The 22,442-nt window shown below is 45.3% G+C and overlaps 2 protein-coding genes across 3 annotated transcripts; one reads left to right on the top strand and one right to left on the bottom strand.

Moving 5' to 3' along the window:
- Positions 1-832: 832 nt before the first annotated feature.
- Positions 833-3,546, top strand: plagl2 (pleiomorphic adenoma gene-like 2). Of its 2 annotated transcripts, XM_069660639.1 has the most exons (4): positions 973-1,255; positions 1,631-2,421; positions 2,524-2,863; positions 2,939-3,546. In XM_069660639.1, the coding sequence occupies exons 2-4, from the start codon at positions 1,635-1,637 to the stop codon at positions 3,099-3,101; spliced, it is 1,290 nt and encodes a 429-aa protein (XP_069516740.1). In that variant the 5' UTR covers positions 973-1,255; positions 1,631-1,634; the 3' UTR covers positions 3,102-3,546. The 2 variants fall into 2 exon arrangements, with proteins under 2 accessions (XP_069516738.1, XP_069516740.1); XM_069660637.1 differs by having other exon boundaries at positions 833-1,255; positions 1,631-3,546.
- Positions 3,547-11,326: 7,780 nt separating this feature from the next.
- Positions 11,327-21,814, bottom strand: tm9sf4 (transmembrane 9 superfamily protein member 4). The gene is made up of 18 exons (XM_069660402.1): positions 21,791-21,814; positions 18,689-18,799; positions 18,243-18,342; positions 18,003-18,159; positions 17,688-17,832; positions 17,292-17,415; positions 17,036-17,151; positions 16,692-16,803; positions 16,372-16,442; positions 16,151-16,283; positions 15,407-15,488; positions 14,823-14,898; positions 14,470-14,553; positions 13,866-14,041; positions 13,703-13,766; positions 13,433-13,552; positions 13,212-13,301; positions 11,327-12,745 (listed from the first exon to the last, which is right to left on the bottom strand). Exons 1-18 carry the CDS (start codon positions 21,806-21,808, stop codon positions 12,596-12,598), a joined length of 1,929 nt encoding a protein of 642 aa, XP_069516503.1. The 5' UTR covers positions 21,809-21,814; the 3' UTR covers positions 11,327-12,595.
- Positions 21,815-22,442: the final 628 nt, after the last annotated feature.

Raw genomic sequence — 22,442 nt, 5'->3', positions numbered from 1 at the left:
GCTGCACACTGACCTGAAGTGGTTTCAGATGATCATCTTATAATAATAATGATTTCTATGTTTACAGCACTTTTCTGACTAAAAGTTAAAAGGTCATTACAGGGGTGAATAAAAATGAACACATTAAAAGTCCGTAGTCTTTAGACGAGAAGAAAAAGGGAGTCCTGTGTAGATTCTCAAATGATGAGAAGGACTTACTTCAGTTAAAGGACAACCTTCTTTTGGTGGCCATTAAAACTTAGCATCAATTAAAACCCCAAAGTATTCATACAGTTGGCTAAATGCTAACATGGAAGTTTTGAGAAGTCCGGCAGCTAATATCAGAGGGCCGGCGGAGTCGGGACGACTACAACAATACAATAAATAAAATGTAATGGAACATATAACTGGGTGTCATCAGCATAGCAGTGGTGCTGAACGTTAAGTTACTGATGAAAGGAAACATAAATGAAGAAGAGTAACGGACCGAGAACAGACCCCTGAGGAACGCCGTGAGTGAGCCGGGAAGTTCAGAATGAAAAGAGTTCAATCATAAGATAAGTTTAGAGGGAGTTTAGATCAGCTGAGGAACATTCAGTTTGAGAGTTATATATGTATACAGGTGTTTATCACACGCTCTGCCACAGGAGAGCAAACACCTGTGAAACACAGAATACAACGCAAGATTCTTTGACTGATAATAACACTGCATCAGCTGTAATACTTAAGATGTAAAGGATTCATCGTGTGCCTTCATTTATCTTCTTTCTCACCACAGATTTCAGCCGACCTTGATGTTCCTTGTGGATTGTTGGCTCTTCCTGTGAGCTGTTGGTCAACTTCTTCTTCGACACCCCCCGCAGCGCCCCACGTTGAGCCTGCACGGCAGGGAGCCACACTTGAAGTTTCATGGCAGCGGCACTCTGAGGCTGCCATGGCAGCTGCTGCCGCCGATGCCTCACACCGTATTACCGCACTGACGCCGGAGGAAGAGGGACGACGGACTGCCGCCAAGCTGTTTGGGAGCGCCACCCCCGCTGCCACAGACCGAGAGAGAGAGAGAGCGAGAGAGGGGGAAAGAAAGAGAGAGGGGGAGGGATAGAGAGGAAGAAGAGCGAGAGAAAGAGAGAGAGAACGAGTGTTTGGTGTGCGGGGGTCTGTTCGCCTCACAGGAGAAGCTCCGGATCCACGCTTTGAGTCACACAGGAGAGAAACCTTTCCACTGCTCGCAGCCACACTGCCCCAAGGCCTTCAGCTCCAAATACAAGCTGTTCAGGTACGACTCAGTAACAACGTCACCAACATCCTGCAGCTCCACATACAGGCTGTTAGGTGCCAAGCAGTAGTCACATGACTCACATCCTATTAACAGCTATTATTCCGGAAGAGACCAAAAACATTAAATCCATGCAGGTTTCAGGGACTGAGTCTGAACTCATCAGCATGTTAGCATGTTTGGAATCTGGTGAGTCGCAGGATGTGGTTCATCTTTGGTCCTGACTGCAAACCACTTTGACTCATTTTAACTGAAAGGAATTCCTGCCTCACTTTAGCGTGCTCTCTGCTGACAGGCTGCACAACTAACATGACAATGAGACCAGGAGTGTGCAGCTTCATTTACAGTGTCTCTGCTTCTTGTGTTGCTCTGCAGGCATATGGCCACACACTCTCCACAGAAGACCCATCAGTGCTCGTTCTGTGAGAAGATGTTCCACCGCAAAGACCACCTGAAGAACCACCTGCAGACCCATGACCCCAACAAGGAGGCCTTCAAGTGTGAGGAGTGTGGGAAGCACTACAACACCAAGCTGGGATACAAGCGCCATGTGGCCATGCACTCTGCCACGGCGGGGGATCTCACCTGTAAGGTGTGCATGCAGACATACGAGAGCACGCCAGTGCTCCTGGAGCACCTGAAGAGCCACTCCGGGAAGTCCTCGGGAGGCACCAAGGAGAAGAAACACCCGTGTGACCACTGTGACCGTCGCTTCTACACACGGAAGGACGTGAGGCGGCACATGGTCGTCCACACCGGCCGCAAGGACTTCCTGTGTCAGTACTGCGCCCAGCGCTTTGGCAGGAAGGACCACCTGACACGTCACGTGAAGAAGAGCCACTCGCAGGAGCTGCTGAAGATCAAGACGGAGCCTCCGGACATGTTGGTCCTGTTAGCGTCAGGGTCCCCCCCCTGCCCGGTGAAGGAGGAGCTCAGCCCCATGATGTGCGGCATGGGGCCCAACAAAGACCCCATGATGGGCAAACCATTCCCCAGCAGCGGGCCCCCGTTTCCGATGGGCATGTACAACCCCCACCACCTCCAGGCCATGTCTAACTCAGGGGTGGGTCACCCCCACCCGTCCCTGATGCCCCCCTCCCTGTCTGCAGCCATGGGCATGGGCTGTCACATGGAGTCCCCAGGATCTCTTCACCCACACTCCCTGCACCACCACCACCATCACCACCATCACCACCACCACCATTCCCCCCCGCTGCCCCCCCACCACCAGCCTCCGGCCCCCCAGCAGCAGCACCAGCCCCAGCAGGCCCCCAAATACCAGCTGGGATCTACCTCATACCTGCTGGACAAGCCGCTGAAAGTGGAGATGGAGAGCTTCCTCATGGATCTGCAGAGCGGCTCGCCGGGCCCCGTTCCCTCTGAGCCCCACGCTGCTGCCTCGCCCCCCAAGGACGGACTGGAGCCCTCCGCGGGCCTGGCGGACGAGCTGTGCGGGGACCCCCTCCTGTCCAAGAGCCCTGCGGTGATCGCTGAGTCTCTGTGTGCTGCTAACATGGACTTCTCCCACCTGCTGGGCTTCTTGCCCCTCAACCTGCCCCCCTACAGCGCCCCCATGAGCACAGGGGGGCTGGTGATGGGCTACACCTCATCTGCAACCTCCTCTTCTTCCTCCATCTCCTCTTCCTCATCTCTGCACGCTGCCGAGCCGCACGCTGCAGCAGTCGCCGTCGCCACGGCACCTCTTACCTCTTTGCAACCGCAACCTCAGGAGCAGCAGAGCTCCAGCGGGGGTCTGAACCTCGGACCCCTGCACCCCCTCCCATCAGTGTTCAGCTCCAGCCTCAGCACCACCACACTGCCTCGCTTCCATCAGGCCTTCCAGTGAGAGAGCCCCCCCCCCGGCCCCGCCCCCCGGTCCCGCCCCCGAGAGGGCCGACACCCAGCCTCAGCTCGGCTCTGCTCGGATCATCGGGGCTTTGATGCTTTCAGGGCCTGAAATATAAGTTGGAGATTAAATAAGTGATAAATGAACTGGTAGAAGCCTCACATGAGCCTTCAAGGAAGTTTTGAAGCGTTTAAACAAAAAGGAAAAAGGTGAGAGAAGAAGTTGACGCAGCTTTTATTGGGGCTTTTTTCTCCTATAGATATAACGATGTATTAACCCATTATTTTTTATTACCATTTACTTCCCTTTACTCCCCTTCCTCCCCCTATGTTAGTAGTATAGAGGGCAGCATCAGTAGGCCAAAAGGTGTGGTACTGCATACTTTCTAAAGTAATAATATTACAAGAATCAAAGATCATTTTAGTGAAGCTTATCTGTCTTGTTGTGACCCAGAAAAAAAGATTTAGTTTGAAGTGGATATTTTGTTTTTCTTTATTTTACTTTAAGAAACCTGTAGGGTTTGTCTCATCTGGAGTTTTGACCTCTAATAACCTTAAATCTGTCACCAGCCGTCGCAGAGATCAGAGAAGGAAGAAAGAAAACGACCCCACGTATAGAAAGTGCTCCATAAACAAGTCCCTTTATTAGAACTGATGAGCTCCAAGAGTCAGGCCAGTTTGAATGAAAGTCTCTCACTAAAGGTCACACACACACACACACACACACACACACACACACACACACACACACAGACACACACAGACACAGACACACACGTCTAAAGAAAAGACAAGTGAGTGGGTTTTCACTGTTCCTCGAGAGAAGCACTTTGTTTTGGCAGAAGCACTTCACCCTCAGGAACCTCTCTGGGAAACCTTTCGTCTCCTTCCTCATCACTTCTGGAGACAGAGTGTTCCTCCTCACAGCTAAACGTTCCCATGATCACACCTGCAGCTGTCTCCAGGCTGCTCCACACACCTGAACCTTTAGACTAACACACACACCTGGCAGTCTTTGAAAAAGATGCATCACCCTGGTAAGATGAACCCTGACATATGTGAATGGTAAAAATCAAACAGTGACAGATGAGGAGAGATGTGTTTAAGAATGTTATTGCAGTGTACGAAATATCTCAAAATGAATATTATATTGCTTTTATCTCAGTAAGGTGTATTATAGGTATTAAAGCGGATGTTTTTGATGTCTGGCAGGTTTACATTTGTGTGTATCTTGCTTTTTTTGATCAAATGGATGAAGTATTAGCTTTCCCCTTCAGCTCTCTGTCATAGCTTTTCCTTTACGTGTCCTGGAGGTAGCGTAGCCGGATCAGAGCTGTGGACGGAGGGATCAATAGAAGCTGTTAGTGGATTAATAATCAGTTAGAGTTGACTTAGATAGATTGTGTCGTAGGGACGCTGACGTGGATGGCCTACAGTGTGAAGGTCTTTGTCCGGTGTGAGTGTGTGTGATGTCACTCCCTGCTCAGTTGGAGTCTTTCTAACCTTTGACCACCTGAGCCCAAAGTGACCCAAGCCTCAGAGTCCAACAGGTGTCTTTATCAGACTGTGGCCTCAATACAGGCGGGCTCACCTGTCCATGATCGAGCGACAGACCAGCCCCCGCCACCGTGACATGTAAAGAACAGGAGAAACATAAAATCCATATTGCTGCTTTTAGCTACGGTTGCTGACGGACGACAACTGTAGACCACTAGAACATTTCAAGTCTTTGCAAGGTGGAGCTGAAAACCTGAACGACAGTGGTCATCATCCCCACTTCTTCCTCCTCCTCCCCCCCCCTCCTCCTCCTCTCTCAGCTGCTTTTAGAGTCAAAGGAACAGGGTCTGAAAGTTTCCGGAAGCTTCCCGGCTTTGACATTCAAAGCTGCGGGACCTGTGACTGACTTGGACTCGGTGTTGCTCATAGTCATTTATTTGTTTCGTTTGATGTCGTTTGATATGAATTTATTTTCTGTTTGTATAAAACAGGACCTCGAAAAACAACACAACACATCACCTCATTTTTATTTGTTTTATTTCTTACCAAAACCTGGGGAGAAGAAACGGCATTTTGCACGATAGCTTGTTACAAATGCTCCGAGTGTTTGGTGATTATTGATCATTGATACTGGTGCTGAGACTTCAGAAGCAGCGAGCACTGATGTAGGAAACCGCCCCACAGTCTGACTGTTAAATTCACTGTTTTCTAATCCAGGTTCTGAACTAATTAGAAATGATCCGACTCTTATCAGCCCCCCCGGAGGGTCGTTATTGTGACGATGACTCGTGAAAAAAAGATCAAAGCTTTGTTGATCCTAAATAAATTAGCTGTCAGCACCTTTCTGAAGATGTATTAAAGAAACTCAAGATTCTAATTAGATCTTTATTAAACCTTAAAAAAAGGTTGTTTTTTTGTAGCAATCAAATCGAGCATTTATATTGAGTTCAGCTGTTGGCAGGTTAACGTTTGTCCTCCCTGGGTTTCTGTGAGCTAATCTGAATTCTAGCACTTTCAACCTTTAAAAAAAAAGAGTATTTTTTTTCTTTAAATTTCAGCTTATATGTTCATATGTTTTAATTTTGTATTGATCCTGTACATGTATGTGCCATTAGTTTGATGTGTAGCCTTTATCGACCTTTGTGTATTTCTCTTCTCCAAAAGAATAACAGTATTTTTGATAGATTTTCACTAATACCCCCGACATACGAGCCCCTCCCCCTCCTCTGAAACCTTTCTGCTTCACAGTCGTAAATTTATCTTATCAAACTCTGCGGCTGCGCTCGAGGAGAGCAGCAACAACACGCGTGTCATTCTGAGGAAGAGGACCGTTGTCAGCAGAGCGTCAAAGCCACAAACCGACCACCAGCTGCCCATGAAACGCTGTCGCAACATCTCGGCCTGCAGACGTTTAGAGAGCAGCTAACTGAACACATGAAGTCAGGACGACCCCAAAGTAAAGCACTTAGAGTTCACGGCCACTGAGCGGGCTGCGCCGGCCCTCATCTGTATAAACAGAGCCACAGACTCACTCTGAGACATGTGGCTTTAAATCAAACCCTGAACATTTGACAATGAAATGGTCACATTGTAACATGATCAACGTGCAGGAAAGAGTTTAACTAAAGACAGAGAGGTCTGTGAACATGGACGTGTGAACATTGACCTTGTTCCTGAACTCAAACCCTCAAATCTATGGAGGCCTGGAAGCCCATTTCTGCTGAGGAAAGAAAAAAGCACAAATGAAAAGTGCGATTAACGAAAAATATTAAAAATGATTAAAAAGACAAAATATTTCTTCACTGATGCCTCAGAAGGAGATTCTTCTGTTCCAGCAGCACAAAGACACGCCGCGTTCAGATGAACAGGAACGAGAACAAATGTAAACTGTTAAAGAGCCATGCAAACGCTTCGCAAGGTTACACAGGCAATCTCTTTCATCTTTCTTGCTAACATTAGCAGTGTTAGCATGCTAACGTTAGCAGTGTTAGCATGCTAAACAGGGCAGAGAAGATTAGCCCGCTTATCACCAAAAAACAGGTGACAGGAGATTTTCTTCTCTTACATTAATCGAACATGAAATCCTCCATCACCTGACGGGTAACGTGTCCGCACGTTACATCTGTTTTTAATCAATGTTTGAAGATTCAAAATGTAAGTTTTTTTAATTTCTATTAACTGATTGTTCAAGTTGAAAACTTTTACTATCTCAAAAGTTACAAAGTCTAAATTTTGACTCGTAAACTCGTGTCCATCAGTTTTCTGGTGGACGTGGGCTTCCATAGCTGAGATGACCCAAAGAGCTGAACCCATATGAGCGTGACTCTAGTAAGAACTTGACCTCTGACCTCTGACAGTTTTGTTGTTCTCTCCTCGGCCCGGCTGGAGCTCTGTTACCTCGACCTGCACCTCCTCGGGATGCACTTCTCCTCACCTCCTGGTCTTCAGCAGCAGGAGCAGAAACATTTGAAGGGAATTGTGAGATTTTAAAGACGCTCTCGTGTTTGCTCGTAGTGATACCGGGGCACTGTCTGCAGTCATACCCGGGCACTGTCTGCAGTCATACCCGGGCACTGTCTCCAGTCATACCCGGGCACTGTCTGCAGTCATACCTGGGCACTGTCGCTAGTCATACCCGGGCACTGTCTGCAGTCATACCGGGGCACTGTCTGCAGTCATACCCGGGCACTGTCTGCAGTCATACCCGGGCACTGTCTCCAGTCATACCTGGGCACTGTCTTTAGTCATACCCGGGCACTGTCTGCAGTCATACCCGGGCACTGTCTCCAGTCATACCCGGGCACTGTCTCCAGTCATACCCGGGCACTGTCTGCAGTCATACCCGGGCACTGTCTCCAGTCATACTTGGGCACTGTCTCTATTCATACCTGGGCACTGTCTGCAGTCATACCCGGGCACTGTCTCTAGTCATACCTGGGAAATGTCTCTAGTCATACCCGGACACTGTCTGCAGTCATACCCGGGCACTGTCTCTAGTCATACCTGGGCAGTGTCTCCAGTCATACCTGGGCATTGTCTCTAGTCATACCTGGGCACTGTCTGCTGCAGGTGACACCCACATGTAGTTTTATATATTCTAGCTTAATGTAAGTCTTGCATTCCAACCTCTTTGTGTATCTCGATCGTTTAGTGACATAGCCCATTTTGTTGTTATCACTTGCTTACAGCCACCTCTGGAAGAAAAAAGGTGAACCTAGAATATTCACGTACACTATTTTATATAGCATGGAGTTTATCGACTACAGGGAGAATATATAAGACGCTTCTGAGAGAAAGAAAGATGATGACTTTTTGTTACATATCTCACATGCAATCAGTTGCTGCAATGTAAAAGTGACAGATTTGTATATTGGTTGATCCAAAGAGATGATGAACACAACAACAGAACTATGACTTATTGTACAGTACAGTGTATCTTTGAGCTGTCATGTGTTATGTTGAAATGATTAAAAGACAAACCAGCGGTTTCATATCTCTGGCACTCTTTTTCTAACATTAACATTACATCTGTTCTGGAGACTCTAAGGATTGTACGGAGCCCCAGAAGGGACAATCCTATTGTCGTCTAAAGTAGGCAGAAATGAAAAAGCTAATTACAAACTGTACACAGCTTAAATAACAGTTGGACCTTTGTAAATGCTAATGCTAACAAGCTACAATGTAGTAGCGACAGTGCAAATATGTAACATGTTTACCATTATAATTTAGCGTGTTAGCATGCTAACATGAGCTAATTAGCACTTAAACTAAAGCTGAGGCTGATGGTAATGTCTTTGTTTCTCCTCATAACAGTTCAGTGAAGCAGTTCAACAATAAAGTCTTGATTCTCAGACTCCATAAAAAGCATATATGTAAAAACAGGTGAATCAAAAATGAAACGAGAAGATAAAACAGAACTGAACATTAGACGGTCTGACTGATGAATGCATCATTCCTCCTCTGCAGTCACCACACACACACACACACACACACACACACTGGAGGCTCAGTTATGAATGAAGTAATATAGAAAGTAATAAAATCTAAAAACAACTTTAAACTCCCTCCCAGAATACCTCAGCTCTGACTGCTGTGTCTAAACCTCAAACTGGACCAGGGTCTGGATTCTGTCTCACAGAGCTGCATGCAGAGCTGAGTGTCAATCCTGCCCTAATTATAGCAGCCTGCAGCTAACCTATACTTACACACATACACTTACAGGGTGCCAACTGTGCCATAACTCAGGAATAGAAGCTCTGCTGGTCTGTGGACGTCTCTGAGGAGGAACCTGCAGAGCTAGTAAACAGGATTTAAAGAGATGGAGACACCACAACACACACTCTGTAACGTGATCATAGACGTCCAATGGATGGACGCTTCAGAAACACCGTGGGACAAACGCGGAATTAACACCCTGACACGCACACACACACACACACACAAACACACTGCAGATATCTCATTTAAAGGAGTACTCCAGAGCTGAACGTCCACAAAGGGACACAGGAAGACGTTAACTAAAGGCTTTGTCAGGCTAAACACAGCTAGCTGCTAATCAGTGCTAACATCTAAATAAATACTGAGTGTAGAAACAGTGTGTGAGACGTGTTGGACGGTCTGTTCGTCCAATAAAGCGCACACACAGATTATCTGTCTGATATTTACATGAACAAATCTCCAAAAGGCTCCAACAGCACAAACACGGACCAGAGGTTACGTTCAGTGACTGAGTTAGCTGAGGGGACACCTAGCAGACAGCTAGCAGCTCCCAGCTGTCCCTCAAAGAGGCCCCGCCCCTAATGCTGCATCACTTTAAGCCTTAATATAATGTAAACAGGTGAGCTGTATAAAGATTCTCCCCGTACAGTTGTCATGAAGAGAGAAATGAGCTATAGAGACCCAAACTGTTTTTTGTACCAGGCTGTAAACATGTTTATTTCTGCTGTAAAGTTTAACATGGGGCTCTATGGGGACTGACTCACTGCTGGAGACAGCCTCAAGTGGACACCAGAGGAACTGCAGGCTTTGGCGCTTCAATGCTGGCTTCCATTTTTCTAGAGGTTGCTGCCTGCAGCTGCTTAGGCACATTGGTGATTAGGCGCTAAACGTTGCAAGCTAAAATGCTCAAAATGTTGCTGCTATGCCGAGAAATGTTTCATATTTCAAGACAACAAATCTTTTAAGAAGCGCTGTGGGCCTTCCTATCATATTTTTAGATATATGCTAACAGGAGTATCCCAACCATGACAATGCTTCAGCTAATGTTTAGCAACTATAAGGTAAGCAATGTTCCCCAGCTTAGTTTAGCATGTTAGCCTCTTAACATTGTCTCACTAGCCCTCAGCACAGCACAGCTGAGGCTTATGGAGACGTTATCAGTCCTGCAGGTGTTTTTATGTTGTCCAATCCAAACTGAGACGACTCTGATGACATCATGTGGGATATTAGTGTGTGCTCACTTTAGAGTATTTCAGGAACACAGTGAACGCTGATGTTCATATTCAACTGGTCATCACTTTATTTTGTCTTTGTACATGTTGTAATCTGACATTCTGTAAATGAAACAAAGAAAGTAAGAGAAAGTAGTTCCTTTCATCACGAGCATCATGCTTTGGGCTAAAACGACGATCGGATCAATACACAGAGCGCCACACACAGCGAATCGCAACAAATACAAAGCTGTTCTCTTTATTTACACTGTAAACCCTCAGGCACGCACACGCACGCAAGCACGCACGCGCACACACACACACACACACACACACACACACACACACACACACACACACACACACGATGCATAACCTCGGGATCCTAAAGTCTGTCTGTAAAAAATCTCCCCTGGCATTTACACATTAACAGCATGAGAGGAGTCAGTCTGCACAGCATACAGGGGGTCAGAGGTCAGCCACTCTGAGACACACAACAGAGAGGGGGGGGGGGGTTCTGAGTGGAAATCAATGATCAATTTGTGAGGACACTTAATAGAATGGAGGCAACATCTGGAGCTTTGCTGAGCTGTCATGTCCTGCAGTAAGAGGAGGGGCAGCATGTACAGGTGTTCTACAGGTGTTGGACTGATCACACTGAAGGAAGGAGAGGTAACAGGAAGTTTTCTGATCAGGAAGTGACTGATCCACTGCCCCCCCCCCCCTCTGTGTAAGTCACCTGCAGCTGGAAACCAGCCTCTAAAGACGCATCAGTTAAAGCATTACAGTTTTACTCATCAGAAAAGGTATTTACCTGTGTGTGAAACAGCTGAGGGCGTGTTTGTGATGTGGTCACTGTTGAACAGACTGTGGTCTGCAGCAGCAGAGACAGACTACTTCCTCAGCAGAGCTGAATCTATGGAGGATTTCTTTTTTGATTATCTGCTGATTTATTTCACAAAGATCTTGGTCAAGAAAATTAGAAAAAGAAAAACTTTCATCACAAATTCTCAAAAAGCAAAGAGACGTCCAAAGACTCCAGACGACCTGTCACGAAAGAAGCTGGAACCAGATGAACTAAGTGAAGGTCTACTCAGCACAGCGCCAGCTCTCACACAGATCAGAGTCAGAACAACAGTTTGGGAGGAAGTTTGCAGAGTTAGATGAATGCTAACGTGGTAGCATCAAGTTGGCATTGTGTTTCTGCAGTCGAGCTAAGCTAACCATCTGTTTATATTCAACATATGAGAGTGCGTTCAGTCTCATCTAACTCAAGAAGTCAAAGAGTTAAGAGTTCAGATAACATTAAACACTCCTTTAATGTCCTGATTATGATGTCATTTCTTATATACTGTGTGTTTACAGTAAATAGATCCCAGGTCCTCTACATGGAGCCCTTTGCTGAGCAAAATCTTTAATCAGGTTCAAACCATGTTGTAAATTCACGTTTCAAGATCTTAGCTGAAAAATCAAAAGAAACAGGAAACAGAACGGCTGAAACTCTACGTGTCAGTTAGAGAGGAGGGCGTGGCATCAGTCTGCACACTCGTCACATCACGGTGGATCACATTTCAAAGCTCTGCCTCCATCCTAACACGCTGAGATGTTCTTGCTCAGATGAAAGCACAGACGTGATGCTGCTGCAGTCAGAAATCTTTCTTCATATTATTCACAAACATGTAACAAACATTAGATTCACACGTAAACAAATGGTCCTTTGAAACAACCAGTTTCTTTGCTCTGCTGACAGTGAGTGAGAGAGCCCAGAACAGACGTCTACTGGAAAAGAAACACGTGAGTTAAAGTTACACTCCTCTTCATCACGTCTGTGTTTAATGAAGCTGCTCTTCCTCTTCACCAGCAGTCGGTCTGTGGGCCGTCACGTTCACCATCATGTTCCGTATCACTGAGATCAGATGGAGCAGAAGAGGAGCAGCTCTGTGCTGTGACATGGTCACACCAGGACATGAAACTGAGTAAAAAACAATCGTACATTTAATTTATCCGTTCTTTCGTTACATTGCAGAACTTCCCAAAATGATTTCCATCAGTTCAACACAACAACATGGACACCACAGTTAGACTCCGTCTGCGCCTGGCCTCTGTGCTGAGAGCAGAGGCACGTCAGAGAACAGAGAGAATGAAAGGACAGGTGAAGAGAGGAGGAGACCAGATGAATCCCGACGACAGAAATCAAACCTGATAAATTAAACTAAAGCAAAATGTGCAGAAACTCGGTTTGACAAGCTTTGGCCCGCTGTGCTGTGTGCAGGAGAAACCGTCCCATTAGAGGGGGGCCCTCTGGGTCTCTGTCCTGGAGGGAGGAGGGGGGAGAGAAGCGAGGGGGAGAGGGGGGAGACAAACAGCTGGTTTAGCTCTGCCACCTGGCTGTTCTCCCCCATGAGGCCAGTAGGGGGGGCTGTAACGCCGTAAAAAGCAACCCTCTTCGTTCCCTCCACACACAAGTCAGTGCTTGTAGGACATGAAGAATAAAAAATATATACATTAAAAAAACTGAAGGTGACAACAACTAAAGAAAAGGAGGAGGAGAGCAGCGACAGCAACACACTCAGTCGATCTTGACCGCGGCGTAGATTTTCCTGATGAACATGTAGGCTGCGTAGAAGCCAATCGTCCCCGTCAGCAGCCAGAAGGACAGAACCATCAGGGCGGTGTAACCGAAGTACAGCAGGGAGGGGATGAACTCCACGATGTCCAGCTGAGGAGGAGGAGGAGGAGGAGGAGGAGGAGGAAGAGGAGGAGGAGAGGGATCAGTCTCTGGGTTTATTTTTGACATTAAAAAGGAAAACCATGAGCGAGTGATGATATACCAATAAAGTGATATATTTAGGATTCACTGTTGTGAAGGCTGCAGTAACACCTATCTGGTTTAAAGGTTACAGATTTTTTCAGGTCTAAGAAGGAACTCATGAGTCGAGCTTCCGAATCACATTTTCATAATGCCAGCTGATCTTCAAAAATCTCTCTGCAGACTCATCTCGCTAACTCAATGCTCCCAGGTATCACTGTCACACACCCCAAGTCTCAGAGCTGTGATGACTTCATCTGAGATACTGAGTGATATAACGACAAACACACACATGACAGTATGCTTGATCATCCCAACCATTGTTCAACTTCTTCAACTGCAGCAGAATCTGAAACATGTGTAGATAAACTTTTACCTTGTTGACAAAGTAGAAAACTGCATAAATGAGGACGTAGAAGGCTGATCCTCCTGAGACCAGGAAGGTTCTCCACCACCAGCGGTAGTCCTGAGAGGAGGGACAGAGAAACACAGAAGAAGGGTGTGAAACAAATCAAGACATTGCCGATTCGACCCCTCTTCTTAAATTATAACAATCTATAATCATTATGTCATTTGTAATCTTTAACTGTGTCCCACCTCTGCACAGAGCTGGAAGTAAACCATGACGATGCTGATCTGAGAGCAGGAGACCACCAGGATGATGAAGACCAGAAACAGGAAGCCAAACAGGTAATAGAACTGATTCTCCCAGATGGCCTGCAGGTGGTCAAACACACACACACGTTGACATGAGTGTGTGTGAGGAGTAAACCTCTGACATCACATATGTTACTCACCCTCTAATGCATCATTTCAACATGTATTAGACTGCACACATCACGGTCACAGCAGAGCATTTGTACTCACACTGAAGATGAAGAAGAGCTCGATGAACATGGCACCAAACGGCAGGATCCCAGCCATCAGGATCCTACAGCACAGAGGAGCAAACACTGAATCTGAAGGAATCTCAAGGTCAAACATAAAGTACAGAGACAGAGAGCAGACCGTCAGCTGGTCCAACACTCACCCCACAAACTTGTTCATGTACCAGCGCTGCTCTGGGACCTGCCGGGGGATCTGGTTGGTGCGGACCGGGTTATCATATGGCTGCTTACGGAAGCCAAAGTAGTATCCCAGGTAGACCAGGGGCATGGAGATCCCGAACCACATGCAGAGCAGAGCCAGCATGGTGGTGAAGGGCACCTGCAGGGGGGAGCCGACAGAGAGGGAGGGGTGTCAGGCCGGGCTGACGGTGCTCTGGATTCAGTTTGAATGTTTTTTTCCAACTTACTGTGAAACTATAAAACATCAGTCTTTGTCTTCGGCATGATCAGGTGATATCAGCAGCATGAAGACACACTGCAGCTCACTCCAGTTCACATTTACACTGGATGATCAGCAGCTTATGGCTAATGTACAGAAGATCTTTGCTTACTGTATTCTTATTTGTAAGGGGAATATGCGTTTGAATTTAGGGTTAATCTTCCCTTTAAAGACAGCATTAAGGTGACATGCTGCACTGTTTATATTAAGTTCATGGGAACATGTTTGAGTCGTGTGGCTTGTCTTTGCTAATGAATGTAGTTGAAACACACGTTGGAAGAGAAGTATACCTGAGTCCTGATACTCACCGCTCCAGAGGAGTGTTCCCCCCAGATGAAACAATTGAGGATGAAGCAGATCCCAAAAACCACAGCAGGATACAGAGTCGCTGTCTGCAGAGGAGACACACACACACACACACACACACACACACACACACACTGAACATGAGTTTACAGAACACTGGTTCATTTACAGAGAAGTGCAGATCATTTCAGCAGACAGCCCCCTCCACTGTAGTGGTTCTAAACAGCTCACTAATTTCACAATCTGTATTCTGTATTAATTTATTTATGTTGTATGTAAATGTATGTATATATGAAATCTATCAATACAGCATTACAAACAAGCTGACGTTCACAGTGAGGACTTTGTGACTTACACAGAAAGCTCCTTTCTTCCACCGGTGGCCCTTCAGTGTGCGGTACAGTCTGCCAGCAAAGTATCCACCAAACACACTGCAGCACAAACGACACGGTAGATTAACGACACGGGAAAATAACGACACAGGAGATTAACGACACGGGAAAATAACGACACAGGAGATTAACGACACGGGATAATAACGACACGGGAGATTAACGACACGGGAAAATAACGACACGGGAGATTAACGACACGGGACAATAACGACACGGGAGATTAACGACACGGGAAAATAACGACACGGGAGATTAACGACACGGGACAATAACGACACGGGAGATTAACGACACGGGACAGTAACGACACGGGAGATTAACCACACAGCACAATAACGACACGGGAGATTAATGACACGGGACAATAACGACACGGGAGATTAACCACACAGGACAATAACGACACGGGAGATTAACGACACGGGACAATAACGACACGGGAGATTAACAACACAGGGATGAGCATGAGAAAACGGCATACGGCTAATTTAATCATCTTTATGGTTTCCTTACTGAGTATCAGAGAGAATCGTCTGACTCTTACCCCATGAACATGAAGAGGAAGCAGGATGTGGTCATCAGGGCTCCTCTGCTGGATGGAGACAACATGCCCAACATAGCTACAACTGTGACACACACACACATACACACACATACACACACACACACACACAGATGAAGTTACAACTTTTCCTAACCTAAGGTAGAAATCCTACGGCTCCGCTTTAAAGGAATACATGAACACTGGGAAATATGGTTATTTACGGTTATCCACACCGCTCTCAGGTCTGTATGTTCAATGTAAAGCTAAAACCTGCATGTGATTAGCTTAGCTTAGCACGAAAACTGGAAACAGCTAGCCTAGCTCTGTGTAAAGTTGTAACAAAGCTTCACATATCACATGTTATAGCTCACTTATTCAGTTCAAAGACAGAGATGTTCAGATAAAGAGTTGTGGGATGTTTTCACACCAACACATAAAACAAACTGATGTCAGACAACACACGATATAGAAATCTGGTTCATGTGAACCTTTGAGTGTCACACAAACTATTTCCTTGATTTTGGTATCAAAAGCACCCCAGTATATTTGCATGTATGTTAACGATTACACCTTAATACTCCTTCAGACAGAAGACCGTCACAGACTTCATATCTGTCGGGTACTGTGAATGAATGAATGATAGCATCACAGGCACATTCCTTTGAACTGGTTTTACCACATATTTCAGTGGATAAACAAGAACTACAATGAAAACGTATGAGGGGTGGAGAACTGCCGACTTACAGATGACGATGAGGACCATGCAGAAGAGCTGGATCCCTGAGCCCAGCAGAGAGCTGAGGATCATGGGATACTGAGGCGGCCTGAAGACGTCACCGTGGACATTCTTCCATCCTGACTCCTCCATCGTGTCCTCCTGTTAGAGAGGACAACATACTGTTAATATACACTGATAATAAACAACATGAACCCCAAACAGTCAGATGTGCTGTCAGCCGACTTACGATGTCGTCCTCTCTGTTGTAGTTAGCGATGTCCTTCCTCAGGGTCCTGATGATGATCATGCTCAGAATACCTGAGAGACCAAAACATGTCAGCTAAATGAACAGACATCTCAACGCATCACACGCTGCCATTAACCTCTAAAATACTTTTGTGTTTACGACCATGATATTAAGATTTAACAGACTCACAGGCTTTAAAAGTGTCCAGAGAAGTGTTAACATATTCACATTGTACATGTATTCGATCGAGTTCTGCCCTGGGTCTGATGACTTCATTATGCTGTGGTGATGTGGACGCTAAAGTGATGAAAGTTACAAACCAGACAGGAAGAAGACGACGACCACAGAGTTGACGATGGAGAACCAGTGGATCTGGACGTCACTCATGGTCAGGTAGGTGTCCCATCGAGACGCCCACTTCACCTCGCTCTCCTGCACAGAGGGGACCAGAGGCTCAGCAACCCCCCTCTACATTCATCGGGCTTTGTTTAACCCCTTACATCATGGAGAACTAGACCTTATCATTTCACCTACAGCCTGTAAGTACTTCGACAGCCACACATTTAGAAGAGATCCTTAATTAAACAGAGACATGGGCATTTCATGGAGTCTGACTGGTGGTTACAAGCGGTTTCCTGTCAGAAGCCCTGCAGCAGTCACTCACCTCCCAGTGCACCGAGTAGGTGAAGAGGACCTCGTTCTCCTTGGTGGGGTCGATCTCCTGGGGGGTGGAGCCACTGACCTCAGGCAACGTGCAGATCTTCTCCACAGCCTTCAGATCTGAGAACAGATAAATATAAAGTAAGAACAGTTTTTACTGCACCGGCCACTTTGGAGGAAACGTGCGTGTCTTCTTCTACTCCTACAGTTTTACTCCCCATACATCGGAGACATTACACACAGAGCGTGGCGACACCTACCGTCCACTTTGACACTCTGGGGTATGACCTCGAATCGCACCACCCTGTAGTTGTGAACCTCCCCCTCCTCCAGCTTCTCTTTGTGGTAGTACAGGATGAAGGACAGGTGGTTGTGCAGGTAAAACTGTGAGGGACCAAAAAGCCGAACATAAGTGCATATAAAAAGGAAAAGCAGGTCAGTTTAGTCCTTTCACATGTTGTTTTGTGTTTCTCTGTGACAGGAAATATTAAAACGTTACTGATCGTGCACAATCCAAACTAAAGTCTGGACCTTCTTTCAGTCATATATGTTGAAGTCTCAAGTGTGGACATGGTTTGAGCAGATTAAAAAAAGAAAACAAACCCCTAAATTTAATCAGATTTTGTTTCCAAATCCTGACTGGAGCACAAATATACCTTGCTGTTGTCGAAAAAGCCCAGTCTGTAGCCGTGTTCAAACTGGATATCCTTCACCACGTCCTTCTTCTGCTCCTCCTCCGCCCCCACCTCTCTGTTCAGGTAAAACTCCAGCCTGGTGGCCACGGGCAGGTTGTCGGCAATACTGAACACACACATGGACGTGTTTGGGATCAGGTTGGGTTTACATTATGAACATTTAAAAAAATCTAAATGCTAGAGGGTCATATAAATGACCACATTATCCTTCAAAGCACAGAAGAAGAAAACAGACTTATTAAGTCAGTATAATCATGGTGGGGACGTTATGCTCACAGGTGAATGTAATACTCCTCCTGGACTCGCTCAGCGATCAGCTTGCTCTCTTCTATGCTTAGCTTTTTCTTGTTGCACACCAGCTCACATTTCTTGTCCTTGTTCATCTCCACATTGTAGCCAGTGTTCACAATACGGTCCCCACGCAGCACCTCGCCTACAGAGAGAAATAAAGAACATATAATGAAGCAGAAAACATGAGTTACATGTAGAGAAACATGTCAGCAGCGCTACACTCACCCAGGTTCTCTCCTTTGTAGAAGACAGACTCTGGCTTACAGAAGGGCAGGGAGTAGTATTCATAAGGCAGCTGCGTACGGGAGCTGGTCAGCTTCACGGCCTGGAAAATTTAATTAAGTCATCATGAAGACTGCACATTATTAGTCAAATGCTCAAAACAAACAGCAAGGTTTAAGTCTCTAATGAAATCCCAGCACACCGCGGAGCACCTCTCTGTCAGCAGAGACAGAAGAGATGAGGACAGTGGACGAGCAGGTTGTACCACCGTCTGGTTTAAAGTGGTTCAGCTGACTTCACTAACAGTCACCAGTGAAGCAGAGAAAGCCTGAGCATCAGGCAGACTGGTTTCTTGTCATCTTAAGACTCAGATTCTGACAAAATGTGAGTCAGAGGCTTCTCCATTCGAAACTTTGACTATTCATGAATATAATTTACTGTAGCCTTACCTTAATATCTACTGTGTCACCCTCATGGAAGTCCCTGGGAGCGACTCCAGGAACATAGAAAGGCCGGACTGCAGGCAACAAGGACAACAGCAGCAAGGCCCACCACGTCCCCTGAAACACACACACAAACAACATAAAGAACAAATAAAACACATAACAAAAGACACATGTGTTCATCATGAGATCTGATGAGTAAAATGATTGTGTTTGAGTGTCTGAAAAACAAACACATTCCTTGGGACATAACATACAGAAGATTTCAGACTAATGCTGGGGCCACACAGCACGGCTGAGTCGCTGAACTTCTACATCCGGCACCATCGCAGTGTCCACACAGGCAGCGAGTCAGAGCTGCTGCTGCAGCCTGCCATGTCTCTTTACATAATTTGCCTTTGGGGTAAAGTTGTAACATGGCTGGTATTTTCTCAATATAAGTACATAAAGATCATTATTGAAGTTTTGTTTTGGTGAAGCGCAGCTCACTAACAAACTCTTCTTCTTTCTAGACTGTCAGTGCTGCTGAACTGGGCTCCTCGTGCGGGTGGTATAGCTGCTATGATCTGCTAATATGCACACCAAAATGAAAAGCAGGAGGTTCACACTTAAAGCTGTTTGTTGGCTCTCACTGACTTTGTTCCCTCCTGTCTTGATCGTTGCTTGTGTTGTATTAACTCTCAGATGTACGTCGCTTTGGACCAAAACGTCTGCTCAATGAAATTGTAACATTGTAACATCTTCTGACACGCACGGCTCAGGCCTACAGTGTATGCCAGGCATAAAGACATTTACTGTGCAGTCATAAACGAGGTCATGCTGAGCTTTATGTTAGATAAAGAGAAGGACAATAGTTGTGCACTGACAGCTGACTGAGCATCAAATCTCTTTTGAGAAATTATTTCAGTAATTTGATTGGATCCCTTCCAGACAAACATCAATTATCTGACAGATAAAATTAAGTGAAAAGAAATGATGATTATACTTATACTCGATTTAATTGTAATTGCCCTGTGAGAAGAAATCAATAAAGCCTCTTTAAAGTCACACAAGGTAGAGTCTGTTGACTTAGAGGGAGTTTAAAGGTTATAGACAGGGATAAGAGACAATGTGCATACATGCACCCTTCTCCAGGTGAAACAGCTGCAGCAGCTTCATGGCAGAGAGCCAGAGACAAAAGCCTCACATACACCACAAGTCTTCTGAGAAACTGTCTGCATGCAGCACAAGAGCTTATACCAGGGGGAATATTTGTTTTAGCAAGGACCAATGAATAATTTTCAACAGAACATGAAGATTTCAGTTATCACAAAAAAACTTCCAGGAAGGCAGATGGAAGGAAAACCTCAGTCTCAACCCGCTGATCCACAGCAGCCCCAGTTTGTGGCAGAACCAGTGTTATGCCCCAACTGGTTTCAATTGGATATGTGTGTTTTGTTCACCTTACAGAAGCAGTGTCAGCTTTACCCATCCCCAGATTCATCTCACATTCACATGAAAGTGAACCCTCCAACATGGCCGACAACCAGCAGCGAGGCATTCCCCATCCAACTGATTTACATGTTGGAGCAAAGTTAATGTTCATTATTTTCACTGTATTGTTTTTTGATTTAAAGTTCCAATGATTTCAGTTTAATAGTCTCCAAATATGAGGTTAGCTTCAGTTAGCTTAGCACAGAAACAGCTGCTAGAAATGTCCTACAGAGGGACCCGTCTGACTTTATACTGTGAGGACGTTTCACAGCCTGGACGCTTCACTGCAGGACACTACTGACAGCAGGACGTGTACTTCACACAAGTATCTGTGCGTACACTTTACACAGGTATCTGTACGTATACTTTACACAGGTATCTGTACGTACACTTTACACAGGTATCTGTACGTACACTTTACACAGGTATCTGTACGTATACTTTACACAGGTATCTGTACGTGTACTTCACACAGGTATCTGTACGTACACTTTACACAAGTATCTGTACACATACTTTACACAGGTATCTGTGCATACACTTTACACAGGTATCTGTGCGTACACTTTACACAGGTATCTGTGCGTACACTTTACACAAGTATCTGTACACATACTTTACACAGGTATCTGTGCATACACTTTACACAGGTATCTGTGCGTACACTTTACACAGGTATCTGTGCGTACACTTTACACAAGTATCTGTACGTATATTTGAATTAACAGTGGGTGTATGTTTTCGACCTCTGCAACTCAGGAAAGGGATTCTACTTGCATATAAATGCAGCTTAAATACAGGATAAGGTTGAAGGTGCTGTTAAAGATGACTTACTAATTTCTTACAAAGATGTAGGAGGACGGTGTTGTGAAGAGATACACTTAATAATGTACAGTAATATTTTTTGTTTAAGGGAACATGGTTTAATTTGGACATTAAAGAGTAATTATTGTTACGTGTCATTTAGTTATTTAACTGTGAAAACAATGACTCATGAAGCAGTCAAAAGGAGCACATGCGGTTTATAGTCACTGTGAGTTATGTAGGAAGTTGGCAAACATGGCTACCGACTAGAACCACATGAATTTTTCAAACAGAACCAGCACAGAATCACACAGACAGGCTTAGTGAACAGTGTTTGTCTTGTGTAGCTGGTCTGCTGTCATGTTAACATCCCTAAGTACTGTCCAGTCCACAGACAACAAACTGCGGCGGTCTGACGGAGCTGCTAACTGCTAACGTTAACACCAAAGTTTAGCTAGCTGGTTTATCTCTACTGTATTGCTAATGACAGTCTGACAACGGGGAACTTAGCCGTTTATACTTTGTCCGCACAGTTTAGTATACCCGACAATATATCATAATCTGTTATTTTAGCCAAAGCTTACTGACAGTTAAGCTAGGAAACGAAAGCTAGCTAACTAACGCTAGAGCAGGCAGTTAGCCAAACCGCCACAGCGGCATTCAAACAGCAGCTAACTCCGCTAAACCTGTCCCGGGCTAACATTAAAATATTGTTAATAGAATGAGATAGACCTCTACTCCGTCACAGGTGAATCTCTGTGTCTAAGATTATATGAGAAGACAGTATGAGAGATGTGTACTTTGGAGAAAAAGAGTTCGTTTTCCACTCACCATATCCGCGGCCGCCATTTTGAATACGTGTCATTAGTGACGTTGCGGAAGTACTGCGGTTTTTTGATTACAGGTAATTTTTTTTTTATTTGACACACCCATTACTGTAGTACTACTTTAATAATACAACTTAGTAATTGTTATAAAGATGAAAAACAAATACTAATATTTATAAAGAGTCATTAGTGTAAGAAAGGCGGGGCCGCAGTGTTTAAACAGCACAGGTCAAACAGGAAATCTAATGGGCCTGACAGAGACATGAAACTGGCAAAGAAAAGAATTAGAGATGAAAAAAAGAGGAATAAAACCAACAACAAGACACAATAAAACAATGGGCATTAATGCCAGATTAAAATCAATTAAGATATAATCAAATAGTTAAAAATGGAAACATATTAAATATAATGTGTAAAATACAGTAACATTCAGTAATAAGGTGTAAATCTCCCCTGTATCCTGTTCAGGGTCACGGGGGGGGTTAAACCTGGACTGATCGCCTGTCAATCACAGGGCTGACACGTAGAGACAGACAACGAGCATGTCTTTGGACTGTGGGAGGAAGCTGGAGTACCCGGGGGAACCCACGCATGCACGTGGAGAACATGCAAACCACTGCACCACCGTGTCGCCCTCACATTAACTCAATGTGTAA

The sequence above is a fragment of the Semicossyphus pulcher genome, unplaced genomic scaffold (assembly GCF_022749685.1).
Source record: "Semicossyphus pulcher isolate SPU_LCO1_2020_fin unplaced genomic scaffold, fSemPul1.0.p SCAF_13, whole genome shotgun sequence".
NCBI classification, from domain to species: domain Eukaryota; kingdom Metazoa; phylum Chordata; class Actinopteri; order Labriformes; family Labridae; genus Semicossyphus; species Semicossyphus pulcher.
Note: the sequence above shows the minus strand (reverse complement) of the source record. Positions and strands in the feature narration are given on the sequence as shown.